The sequence below is a fragment of the Alosa alosa genome, chromosome 6, assembly GCF_017589495.1.
Source record: "Alosa alosa isolate M-15738 ecotype Scorff River chromosome 6, AALO_Geno_1.1, whole genome shotgun sequence".
Lineage (NCBI taxonomy): Eukaryota > Metazoa > Chordata > Actinopteri > Clupeiformes > Clupeidae > Alosa > Alosa alosa.
This window is the reverse complement of record NC_063194.1, coordinates 16,002,276-16,015,875: the sequence shown is the minus strand read 5'-3', so window position 1 is coordinate 16,015,875 and position 13,600 is coordinate 16,002,276. Positions and strand designations below refer to the sequence as shown.

The window sequence follows — 13,600 nt, the reverse complement described above, 5'->3', positions numbered from 1 at the left end:
TGGGTTAAAGAGGAATAGCAATGGCCCTACTAGGTGCCCATGTACTTATGGCGGAAGGAAAGCAGGGCCAGTGTCTCAGCCTGTCAAAACGACTCGAAACTAGTCACATTAGGAGATGTGGTAAATTGTTGAAATTGACTATACACATTTCACAGTTCTCACAGATTCCCTTCTTGCATTTCGCCATGGCTCAATAGCAGGCGGCTCTAACCTTCATCCTCTCCTCTCGTATACTGTGGTGTATGGAAGCATGTTGAGTTCAAAGGGATATTATCGCGCTTTGTGTGTCGGATAAGCTGCACCATCATCTGATGAGTCTCTCCGATTTCCAAATGAGCTTCGTGACAGATGAGTGTGGGACTGTCTTTGTGTGCGGAGTGTGTGTGTGTGTGTGTGTGTGTATGACTGCACTATGCCCTGGGCATCATCTCTGACTGCAGTGGCAGCAGTGCAGGCGAACATGCACACACACACAGACAAATGTACATGCACGCGCCCATACACACATACTGAAACGCCCCCAAGCCTTTGCTACAATCTGGGCATCGTGGCTAAATATAGACACCAGTGTGCCAGGACCTGACTATGGGCATCTACAAACCATCACGATTCATTTATCATCCCATCCATCTTTACCAGGCATGGCTTTCAGTCTACCCTTTTGTCCTTCCATCATTCTCTACATTTGTTTGCTCTCCCTCGAGCTCATCCTTGTCTTCCTTCTCTCCTGCTACCCAGTAGGTCACCAGCCTGTGATTGTCCACATTCATTCATCCATACTTCTCTGACCTCCATATTCAATGATCAATGCCTCAAAGCAATTTATCTGGGAAACAGGTCAGTGAGATCACCTGTAACTTATGTGAGGACACTGAGAAGCGTCAGCATGTAAACATGTGGCTATTTGCAGCTGTATACAGTATGTGATTAAGGGAAGTGATTTAAAATCTACATAATCACAATTCACATATATTCCATTCAAATATACAAAGCCTGCATCTGGTTTCCATGTGCATCTGTACAGATACCCATCAAATATCCGAGCGCATCTCCATCAAAAACACTGGCAAAGGAACATGGAGACAGACAGATATGACATTCATGTCAAACCCTGTCTTACGCCCTTGTCCATCTCCTCCACCTCTGCTCTCTTACCCCGTTCAACACATACAGCCAACCAGAAATGCCTCTTAAGAACACGGTCAGCTCTTTCTGCTTGGTGTACACGCACACACTTTACTTTGAATCTGTCCACCCCTCTAAATGCAGTTATGACACACACGTACACATAGCCAACCACATTGAAACAGACTAACAAGAAAATCATGTTTATTTAGACAAGGACATTTTCACAACTTAATTACCTCAGACTAAAATTAAAAAAAACAAGCCTATATTACATAGACCCACTCTACAAAATGGTATAAAAATAAAGAAGACCAAGAGCGTGTTTGATTGTGTGTGTGTGTTTTCCGAGAGAAGGTCAAGGGGTTGTTGTTCCAGGGGAAAGTAAGAGTGGGGCGATCTCTCTCTCTTCACATGGGGTAGTTGAGCATCACGTCCTGTTTGGCCAGCTCCAACAACATAGGATCGTCGAAGAACTTGCTGATACTCACATCCTCGCTCAAGCCCTATTGAGAGAGACGAACAGCCGAATGTTACTTTGAAGCCTCGACTCAAGTGCCATTAGAGAGTCTCACAGTCTATCTGTGTGTGATTATGTGAGAGTGGAGTGAGAGTGGAGTCTGACCTTGCGTCGGCGTGTTTTGATCATGAACTCCCGGGCCAGGTGAGGGGCAGGCTGGGGCTCCAGGGGACGAATCACAATCCCCTTATCCAGGGGATCACCCGGAACAATCTGAGAGAGGAAGCGAGGGGGTGGAGGGAGAGAGAAAAAAAGAATCGTAGAGAAAATAAAGTGAATAAAAGCAAAAGGAGGGAGAGAGACAGAAGGCAGGGCAAGAGAAAGAGTGACAGACAGACAGACAGCAAACCCATGTCAGCAATTCTGTTTTTTCAGCCAATGCAAAGCAAATGCTGAGCCAGATACAAGTCAATGCATGGTGCAAAATCAACCATCAAAAACTACTAGACATATCACCTGAACACACACACACACACACACACACACACACACACACACACACACACACACATCACAGAGATGTCACATGGAACTGTGCTGACTCAATGCAGCCCGACTCAACATCATGACTGTCACAGCACATGTCCTTTCTGTGTGTGTGAGTGTTTGTGTGTGTGTATTTACGTAGGTATATGTACCTGCCAGTGGTGAAACAGTCACAGCACATGTCCTTTCTGTGTGTGTGTGAGTGTTTGTGTGTGTGTATTTACATAGGTATATTTACCTGCCAGTGGTGAAACACGCTCAGCGCAAATGCCTGCCCCTGAGTGTGTGTCCGCAAGTCTGTCTCAAAGCCGAAGGAGTCGATGGCAGGGATGAAGGCCTTGATGGTGTACAGGGGAGAGCCGGGGATAGGTGCATCCTGAGTCACGTGCCCTCTGCAAAAAACACAAACAAAACAAGAGAAGTCAGGTCTCAAACCATTACCCCATCTCACATCTTTAAAGTGAAAGTCAATCGGACCAGCAGTTTCTTAGTTATGTGTTCGGTGTGTGTGTGTGTTACCTTCTCCTTGCGAGTACAGTGTACACTGCCGACACACAATCAGCTGGGGCTTGAACCTCCACAAAGTAGTATGGCTCCATCAACCGAGGTGTGGCCTGGCAGGACAAGAGCCAATCAGAGCAGAGGATCAAGTAACCAATTAGCACAGAGCAGGGTATATGAGCACAGCCTCAGCTTGTGAGCTCCCTCTCTGCCATAAGGAAGTGTTGTATAAACGTTTAGGCAACATAAAGAGAAAACAGGATTTGAGGTTGGGTGCGTACTCAGAGCAAAATACTGTGTAGAGAGAATAACGTTTAGAGAGTAAGAAATAAACAAAGTGATAGAGGGAGAGAGAAAAAAATCTATAGAGAGAGCAAGACAGGAGCACAAAAGAAAGAGAGACAGAAAGAAAGAGAGATAAAGAAAGAAACCGTACCATGAGGAAGGCGGAGTAGACCACTCGTCGGGCGGTGGGGATGACCTGTCCTCCACCTCTATGCAGCGGCTCTTGGGCGATCACTGCGTCCAGGATCTTAAACTTCACATTACGGATGGCTGAGGAGAGAATGAGCAGGTCAATTACTGCTAGGAAGGGAAAGTCTTGTGCAAAAGCCACACATAACGGTATATGACAGTTATGAGGGCCTGTGCTAGCTGCTGCCACCTAGTGGATATTCAGATGAAGGATTCAGGTCATAAGTAGTCTGCAGGGCTGAGCACAAGCTCACCAATTCTCAAAACATGGAATGTTGGAGATATGATCAAGGAATGGGACTTCTCGTAAGCACACAATCATTAGAAGCAGTGTAAAATAAAATAAACAGAAAACAGTGACAAGTGTGTGTGTGTGTGTGTGTGTGTGAGAGAGAGACAAAGAGAAAGAGACAGAGAAAAGGGAGTGAACTTACGTTCATCACACAGTGGTCCCTCTCTCGTTCCCCACTGGAATCCCTGAACGATGCTGTCCTTCACAGAGCCCAGCAAAGCTTTATCCACCTACACACACACAAACCCAAAACACAGCGAGAGCAACGTTAGCTGAAGGTGTAAAAATAGTGATCATTATATGTATGTATATATAAAAACAAAAACAATGCTTGAACGTCCTATTTGGGCCCCAATCTACTTCCTCTGCATTAAGATAACATATGGAATGTTAAAAAGGAAGTCTTGTGGGGCCAACTATGATGCTGATAATGGAACTCTCTTGAAAGGGTCCATAATGCCATGTAGATTTGGTTGCTTTAGCCCCAGGATATGGAGTTTTATTTTTCCTCTTCCCTGTGTGTACGACATGCCTTTTGGGATTCTCTCCCCCCCTTTCCAGGTGATCCTCAGCACACATGTGCACTTCATTTACTTAATTTATAAATTTAGCCTTAAATACCAAATTAAGACAACAAAGAACACGTTTTGTTGTATATCAAAAATGCACGCAACTGTACCAAACAAGCATAAACACGCTCACACACACACCACGGGGAGAGAGACAAATCCTACAGGCTTGTTTCCACCATCATTTAAGGTTCACAGTGCAAACATGGGCCGCGGGCTGTGCTGAGCCAGATCAGAGGTGTGAGCGTGTGTCTATTTGAGGGAAGGGACAGGGCTGGGATTTATTTGTTTACTCTAAGGGGCATGTTATGGGTTCTCTTTGTTTTTTTGGTTTTAACCCAGTGCATGACACCATGCAACATGACCATGACCAACAGTTGGCCTTTAAAGCACCCTGCCATCCTATTCCAACACTCTACCTACCCTTCCAGTTTTCCATACATGAATTTGGAATTGACCAATATCACTTTATCAATACTGATACCAGAGCTTTTATCGATCATCATCAATATAATGCTTAGGTTGAAGTAAACCACACAGCATCTTTGGCTAAAACAATATTCCATATTTAAATGTATTCATTTGTATTTGGTAGATTTAGAAATGATTTACCATTCCTGGTGTTACTTCACTGATGCTCTACATGCACACATAACCCGTTGTGGAAGAGACTTTTATTTTGATCTCAAAATAAACAGTTGTTTATATTATCTCTTAACACAATTTAAACCTTGAATCAGTTAACTTTTAATAACAGATCCAAATATAGATCCAGTTGCATCATTCAGTGAACTCCTTTTCTACGTCAGGCTTACCTCAGAAGGCAGAGTGTCGTCTACTAGAATGTTGGGGCCAGTGGTGTCAGGCCCGAAGGCCCAGATGGAACGAGCGGCCAGCAAATCCCAGTCGTACTTGGTCTGGAAAAACTCTCCCAACTTCTTTCTGTATCGCCAGAGACAGAGTCAAAGGGAGGCCAGGGAGGAGAACACAGAGACAGTGAGAAAGAAAGAAAGAAAGAAAGAAAGAAAGAAAGAGAGAGAGAGAGAAAGTGGGAGGGAGGGAGAGAGAGATTAAATAGTGTGTAGAGTGTGTCCCTGGCTTGGTCACTCTGCAGATGTTGTTTATTCCAACCCAGATGGGTTCACAGCTGAGTCGCGCACACACACATTCATTGTCACACACACACACACATACACACACACACACACACACAAACACAAACACAAACACACAAATACATTCATTCGCACGCACACACACACCCTTCCCAAACTGCACCTGCCAGCTGGAGTATAGATAAGGGGAACAGCTGGGGTCAGTTCAGGTTTGTGTGTGTGAATGTGTCCATGGTTGAGAGTGTGTGTGCAACAGCATCTATGAGATGGCATGCAGTTTAGAAAGCAGTCTACTGAAGTGTTACAGATATTGCCTGTTTGTTCTGCCTGTGTTCAAGCAGGTGCAAAGAGCAAGAAAAAACAAGTGCAGAGGTGTGAATGTGTATGTTTATGTGTGTTTATGTGTGTTTATGTGTGTTTGTGTGTCACTGGTGTCTAGTAAACGCACCTGTTCCAAGTAATCTGCACCACTTCATTCTCAATGTCCTCTGCCAGGCCCTTCTCCAGTGGCTCCGCAATCATGGTGATCTTATTCCTGTCAATTAATACAGCACAGGACCAATCAGAGCACAGCAGTCAGCAACAGCCTCGCTCCACACCACAACAGTCCAGATGAGCTCTTACTGCTGACAGATGTGGTCTACAGAACAAAAACTCACTTTTTATTGGGCGTTTCGGCAAAACACTTCAGTGACGAGGTCTCAACAACTGTCTCACAGAAGGTCACCACAGGGTCAGCCACCTAGGTCAGAGGGCAAAGGTCATCAGGAAAACTCAGAAAGGTCCAAAATAAACCTCAGTACTCATTCAGCTGGTCGTTTTTATTTATGAAGCTTTGCATACTTCACACAAGTCTGTCTTACCTTGATGTCAATTTCGGAGTACATCTTGCGCAAGTCATGCATCACACAGTCCAGGTAGAGCTCACCTGTTCCCAAGATGACATGCTCCCCAGACTCCTCCACCTACACACAGACACACTCCATTATTTACACTGTGTACATTGCAAATCTGGAACTGAGAGATGTTATTTAGGCATTTGAGAGAATTAGGCCACATGATCTGTAACCAATGTCCAGTCTATTACACCTCACTAACATACTGTTGCATTTGAAATGTTTGGTCACAAGCAGAAGCAAGCTAACTACTGGGGTGCGTTGATTACCTTAGTGGTCAGAGAGGGGTAGCTCTTGTTGACTTTCCTGAGACCGTCCAACATCTTGGGCAGCTCAGACGGGTTGACAGGCTCCACAGCGATCTTGATCACTGAGGCAGTGTTAAACTTCAGCGGCCTGAAGATCTGAGCCTGGAGATGCATTGCATCACACACACAAAAGTTGTTTGATTTCCACCTTGTGACTTCATATATGTTAGTACTCTCTGATATATTGCCCCCTGATGCCTACCTCTTCATTTCCTCGAGGTTCTGTGATGGTGGCTGTTTTAACGATTGGCTGATCACAACCCTCAATTAGGATCCAGTTTCCTGCTGGGACACGGTTCACTTCGATCTGGTACCTGCAGATATAAAAACACACAAAACACAGGGAGCATGAGGGAAACAGGAAAGGTGTCCACTTTCCAAAAGTTGACAGACATTCACCACAATGTTGACATTCACCACAATGTTGGTTACCTGGCAACTGAGATCCAGAGGCGGCCGACGGTGCAGACCTGCGAGTCCTCTTCATCCTCCAACGTATAGTTCTCCCCAAGAACCTTGATGGGTTGACCTGCTTGCAGGGTTCCACTTAGAACACGTCCAAAGGCATGGAACTGGACCCCGTCATCAGTGCTGTACATCTTGGTGGTGTGGCACATGAGAGGGCCCTGGAGGAGGAGGAGGAGGAGGATGAAGAGGACAATGCAATCTTGCTACTCAGTTTTCAGCTCCATGAGCATACGCACACACACAAGCAGATATGTGGCTTAAGCCAGGAAGACTGAGAGCAAGAAATAATTATGAATAGTTTTCATGCATTTCATTTCTCACACACACACACACACACACACACACACTAGGGGTGTCAAGATTTCGATTTTAATAGAAATCGATCGAAATTACATCTCAACCTTGAACTTCGAACTCAAAGGTAGAATCGACAATGCAGCCACACCCCCAATGTCACGTCCAGCATGTATGCCATGCAGTGGTGGAATGTAACGAAGTACAAATACTTCGTTACTGTACTTAAGTACATTTTGTACACTAGATATGCAACTGTGTTCTGTTCCCTGAGCATATGCTTGCCTTTCTCTGTCTATTATCTGCAGTGTTAGGGCCTCCTCTTTGATGAGATTGCTAGTCCGCGGAGCAGCGAAGTTACAGGCTATGCGCGTGCTTCTGTCACACGTCTGATAATTTGTGGCACAAATGAATGGTAGACTATTATCGAACCGCTGGCCGAAAGAAAAGGAAACTAAACGTTTTCTAGATTAGGAAATATTTCTTAATTGTGTGTGATCAAATAAAGAGGCATAGTCTACAATTGGGGGTAGTAATGTTGCGCGTCTGCGCAAGTGAAACTGAACCTGATCATAAAGACACCTTTCTCAACAACATTTCTGTTCAATCTGGACCAGCAGAACTGGCATTACGATCCACCGGACGTTTCCCTTGTCGACCCCGTTAAACGTGCTTTGCTGAATGATATTTAAAGCTGCAGTTGGCAAGATTTTTTTGATCATATTCATTGAAACCGACACTATGCTCCGACAGAACAAATTAAATCAGCCGGTTTTAGAAAAAAACCTGCACTTCTACCTCCACCTAGAGCCTGTTATTTGAGGCCACAGCTCCCGGTTCTTCTGGTCCAATCAGAGCAGGGCTGTGTGAGATCTGACTGTCAGTCACAGTCTGGTGCAGTCTGGTGCGCACTGACGAGCACAAACTCGATGAGAGGGTGCTCGGTGGTAGTGGGGGAGGGGCATGAGAGTTGTAAACATTCAAATCCCCTCAATCTGTCAGACTTGCCAACTGCAGCTTTAACTCAGCAGCACGTGCTGAACTGCAGCATCAACACTCCTCTAATTTGGTTTCAAAATAAAAGCTCCCCGAAACAGAATAGGAAAAGGCCGAAAAAAAGTAAATAACATAAGGAATGCATTCATAGTAATATTAAAAAAAGACCGAAAATCCAATCGAATCGTGACTTTAAAATCGAAAATTAAATCGAATCGAGGATTCGGAGAATCGTGACACCCCTAACACACACACAAAGATGCTTACATCTGGGTCACACTCGGTCATTGCCTCCGCCAGGTCGGAGTCCAGGCCGCCTGTGTAGCTGTGCTCAATCTTGGCTCGAGCCCCTGTCTGGGGAGACGGGATGTGCTGCACACACATGTCCACAAAACCTGAGAGAGAGAGAGAGAGAGAGAGAGAGAGAGAGAGAGAGAGAAATAGAGAGAGAGAGAGAGAGAGAGAGAGAGAGAGAGAGAGAGGAGCACACATGGGTCAGAGGTCAGTGAGGCTAGACAGAGCAAAGGGAGACCCCACACACGCAAAGGGAGACCCTACACACGCAAAGGGAGACCCCACACACGCAAAGCAGACCTGCAGATTAACCATGAAGATAAACTACCACACAATGGGTACATACACACACACAAAATCTCTGGGCACCTCTGACCGATTGTATGCATTTGTAAGTGTGTGTGTGTGTGTGTGTGTGTGTGTGCGCGTGTGACTGTGTCCACACACCTGTGAACTCCCCAAAGAAACGGTTGCAGACGAGCCGGAGCAGCGGTCGGATGTTGAGCTTGAGCTCCTCTTTGGTCAGGTGGATGCCCAGCTCGTCCAGCACTCGCGGCAGTGATGTGTCACAGTCCCCCACCACCTGCAGCGCACCGGGGAGAGAGTGAGAGAGGGGACACACCACACGCTTACCACCCCTGACCTCCAGTGCCTTAATCAAGCTCTGATAGCTCAATACAAAAAACTCTGGGAGCTTTTAAACTCTCCACTAGATTATTGCATTTTTGTTTTGGTGTGTTCGCTTTGTGACACTTTGCCAGATACTGTACATGTAGTAAATGGATTAGAAAAGAAAAGAAAAAACAACTTGGTTTTTAGTGGTTTTAGAACAGCTAAGGACCTTTCAGGCACGCTGCTTCACGTTGTACTTGTTCTAAAAGCACTGTAAACCACATCCTCCTGAGGCTTATTGCTTAATTTAGATCTGAACCCATCTAAACCCCTGGCTCCCCTCCACGGGGTGTGTCTGCAGAGGCAGCGCCAGCAGGCCTCACCTGAGACAGGATCTTATAGAGCGGCTCCAGCACAAACTCCACAAAGCTGCGCTGCGAGTTACTGGTGGGAGCCTTCTTGGTGAACTTCCGCCTGATAGATAGATAACAGATAGGGAGGGAGAGAGAGAGAGATTGCATTTTTCTGTAGGTCGGTGATGTGGTTCAATTGCATTCTATTCATATACAAAACACTACAAAAAGTAATCTCTACATCTCTGGACTCTACATCATTCAGTGGTTTATCATGCTTGTCCTTTGGGATGTTGATGTGAGTGTTGATGGATAGTATGTGGTTCTCACGTTTTTGGGTTGAAGTAAATGTCGCCCCACAGCCTCTTGGCAAACTCTGTGTAATTGACATCACCTACAACAATCACAAAAGATAAAAGACATCAGTATGGACATGTTGGATCATATTTCTGAATTCTGTTATAAAACAGAGTGGGATATATGGGTAAATACATTGGCATGCATATAGTAAAATGTTATATTTGTATGCATCAATAATTATTTTTGTTTATGCATGCTTGAAAGAGATCCAGCATATGCTTGAGAAACCCAACAAACACTGGGCTATGTGTATATGTGCAAACTAACTAAATAAATAAACCTCTTCTCTTACCATACGTGTCTGAGTAGATCTTGGCGAAGGAGGCGAGTGTAAAGCAGGTGCTGTACTGAGGGGAGGCGAAGCACACGTTGCCCAGGAGAGGAGACACCACCAGGCTCTCATCTGTGGAGTACGTGCTGCAGGACAGAGGAAAGACATCAGACAAAAAGACCTCAAAGCATGAACTTTGAACCCAAACGATCCGCCACCTCCAAGAAGACCCGATCCAACCAGCGGTCCAATCAAAGGCTACGGAACACCACACTGATGATGGGGGTACGTACCTGAGCATGCCGTTGACCTCGTCCACGATGTGGCGCAGCTTGTAGTAGGCGTCGGTGGGGGGGAGCTTGAGCTCCACGATCAGACGGTCGATTTTGTTGATGCAGATGGTGATGGCCAGGCGCTCCTGTACGGCGTGTTTTATCAGACGCTCCGTGTTCAACATCACCTACAAGGAGACACACACCAACACCTGAATGTATCTTTGGCTGCAACTAATGACACACATAAATGAATACAGCTAGAATCTCACAGAACACACTGAAGCTAACGGAGGAAAGGGGGATAAGATAGGAAAGGATAAGCTCAACACCACTCACGCCCTCTGCAGCATCGATGAAGAGCACGATCCCGTCTGAGAGGCGGATCCCTGCGGTCACCTCATCGGAGAAGTTCACATGACCTGTGGGGTGACCAGGAGACGCTCAATAATAAGTTAACTATGAACATGACAGCACGATCCAAAGCCTGAGTGTGCATGTGTAAAGATGGCTGGTCATACCTGGTGTGTCCATGATGTTGAACAGGTATGATTTATCCCTGGAGTCAGGAAGTACCATTGTGACAGGGGTGCTCTTGATTCCAACTCCTCTCTAAGAGGTAAAATAACAATGACAGTCACAAAGAGGAAAGATTTAATTCATCCATACTCTAGGCAAAGAGTAGGTAAGGCTTAGAAAGATATGACAGGGTTCTCACCTCCTGCTCAGTGAAGAGGATGTCTGTATAACGAAGCTGCAGTTGGTAAAAGCATACAAAGAGGATTAGAAATATAGGGAGGGGGCAGTTACTGTCATGTGGAGAAAATTAACATAATACGTATTGGAATATCTGTGCATATCAGAGTGTGTGTGTGTGTGTGTGTGTGTGTGTGTGTGTGTGTGTGTAGTCAACAGAGTGCACCAACATCTGCATCATCTCTCTTCCGGATTTCTGGGTGAGTCTGTTCAATCAAGCAGTCCACAAAGCATGTCTATAGAAAAACAAATGGAAACAAATCAGATTAAAAATACTAATTACTGATTGGATACATGCTGCCTAGTGACTGTGCGCTTGTGTGAACCTCTGACCTTTCCATGATGCAGGTGACCACAGAGCGTGACATTCCTGATCAGTTCTGGATTGTCCATCAGATCAGCCAAGAACCTGCAGACCACACATACATGCATGCACACAGTTAGTAATACTGCTGCCTAAAAGGTAAGTTACACATGCATAGGCTTTCTTTGTGTGAGCTGGCTCTACAACTAGTACTTGAATGGTGGTAATCAACTTTACTTTCTGCTTCAGAGTTTCCCATAAAAGGGGTGGTGTTAGAACCATATCACTAATCACAGATGGAGATGTCTAAAGCCACCTAGGCCTATTTCAACAAATGATTACTTCTGTGCATTCATTAAGACATGAGAACATCATCTAGAGTGATTAATCTGACAGTGTATTGGTTGTTTTGATATTTTCATGGTTAGCAGTCTTGAATTTATCCATATCCATTTATCCATCCATCCAAAGATTTTTATACAGGTGGAGCTCTGCATGTAAAATATTTGACAGAAGCTCCTAGGCATGGTGATTCCATTTTCCAAGATAACTGATTGGTCAATAGGCGGTGCTTTTATGTTTTGTTTTATTTAACTCAAACATAACCCACTACAGACCAAGTTAAGTTTATAGCATAAACATTGTGTTCTTTTATCTCAAACATAACCCACTACAGACCAAGTTAAGTTTATAGCATAAATTACCATGGTGATCTAGCCAGGTTAAGAGAGAGCTACCTTCATGTTATTGCAAACCCCGGCTTTCAGTGCAACGTACCTCGCTAACCCACTACACGTCACTTTATACTGCATGTATGGTCATTTTAAAATTAATACACACAAACACACTTTACATCAAGTGCAATCTGCCAACCTTTTCCTTTCACTGTGAAATAACAATATTACTTACTCCATGTCATAGACAGTTGCTGGTAACTCCTGCTCCATGAGTGTGAACTGTTTGGTTTTAACAGGCTTAATAATGGGCTCTGAATGGGAGAGAAAGTCAGAGAATCATAACATCATTACCATTTCAGTAACTTATGTCTGCATGCATATTGAAAGTGTGTGTCTGTTGATGACCAATGGGTAAAAACTGTGTGTGTGAGTGTGTGTGTGTGCGTGTGTGGTTACAGCCTTTGACATTAGACAGGTACATGCACCACAGCATTCTAACCTGTTAAAGGTTGTGTGTCCTCCTCTTGGACAATAGTCTCCACTTCCGGTCCATATACCTCCTCGGCTGTGGGATAATATTTCTTGTCCTCATGCAGGACCACCTCCATGCTAGGGACATCTTCATCTCCTTCTCCTGGCTCATCTTCATCATCTTCATCTACCTGCAGACGTCGAAACACATCTTTTAACCACCACATTTCTACTTTCATAGAGACAACACAAATGGGACAAAAATTAAAAGGCAATATCAATAAAAGTGTAGTGCACACCTCGTCGATGTCCCTGTCCTCGGCCTCCAGGTCATCATCCTCGTCTGAGTCCAGCTCTGGACCGATGTAATTACCAAACTCATCATAGAGATCTGCCTCCATGTCTTCCTATGAAAAGAAGTAGCATCCACCCATTACAACATTCTCTAATTTAGTTCTATCAATTTCTACATTACATCTAACATTAGTCTTCTTAATGTCAGTTGATTTACAGCATGTCTGTGATGATTCTATTATATTAGTCTGTCAACTGCTACTGTACTGCATTTTCCTGAAGAATTGAAGAATTAACGGAGACTATCTGCGCGTCTACCTAACTTCATCTGAGCAATTTCTCAAAATCTTAACTAGGTTTACAGGCCATCTGAGACAGAGCAGATCTTCATAGATATCTGAGGAATTACTTTTAACCAGGCTACAGACAGCTGGTTAGCTCTTGAAATCAGCCATATCTCTTTATTAAACGGCAAATAACGTTTGTGTCACACCATAATTTTCTAAAGAATTGAGCCATCAACATTATATCGAGCTGGTAAACACTAATCATGTCGAAGTTAAGATCACAGCCGTCAACGCAGCTTGCTAACCTATGAATGAACGGCGTGTTTGCTAGCCAACATTAGCTAGGAAGCTAAATGTTAATGTTACCAGGTACGATCTTACATTAGTTTTTGAATGAACTGTATTCTCACATGGGAGCATTGCTTGACTGAGATATGCAAAACAACATAAAATCAGAGACTCACCAAGGTATGAGGACTAACTACGACCTTACGTTGAATTAATACAGCACAAGATCGTGGCACTGCTTACTGCATACCGCCACAACACTGTGCATCCAGCGGCAAAGCGACGGTGTAGTGAAAGGACCCCAAACAACGCATGAG

General features: G+C 44.5%; 1 protein-coding gene across 2 annotated transcripts; it reads right to left on the bottom strand.

Annotated features, from left to right (window-relative positions):
* Positions 1-1,312: 1,312 nt before the first annotated feature.
* eftud2 (elongation factor Tu GTP binding domain containing 2) lies at positions 1,313-13,583 on the bottom strand. Of its 2 annotated transcripts, none has more exons than XM_048245937.1 (28): positions 13,460-13,583; positions 12,714-12,821; positions 12,443-12,605; positions 12,176-12,254; positions 11,296-11,371; positions 11,133-11,198; positions 10,925-10,960; positions 10,728-10,818; positions 10,546-10,628; positions 10,228-10,394; positions 9,956-10,080; positions 9,634-9,697; positions 9,334-9,424; positions 8,786-8,921; positions 8,312-8,439; positions 6,719-6,912; positions 6,489-6,600; positions 6,248-6,388; positions 5,946-6,047; positions 5,742-5,824; positions 5,531-5,617; positions 4,783-4,909; positions 3,541-3,628; positions 3,069-3,187; positions 2,651-2,745; positions 2,370-2,523; positions 1,751-1,858; positions 1,313-1,631 (listed from the first exon to the last, which is right to left on the bottom strand). In XM_048245937.1, the coding sequence occupies exons 2-28, from the start codon at positions 12,813-12,815 to the stop codon at positions 1,536-1,538; spliced, it is 2,913 nt and encodes a 970-aa protein (XP_048101894.1). In that variant the 5' UTR covers positions 12,816-12,821; positions 13,460-13,583; the 3' UTR covers positions 1,313-1,535. The 2 variants fall into 2 exon arrangements, with proteins under 2 accessions (XP_048101894.1, XP_048101895.1); XM_048245938.1 differs by having other exon boundaries at positions 12,714-12,817; positions 13,460-13,569.
* Between the last annotated feature and the right edge of the window lie 17 nt (positions 13,584-13,600).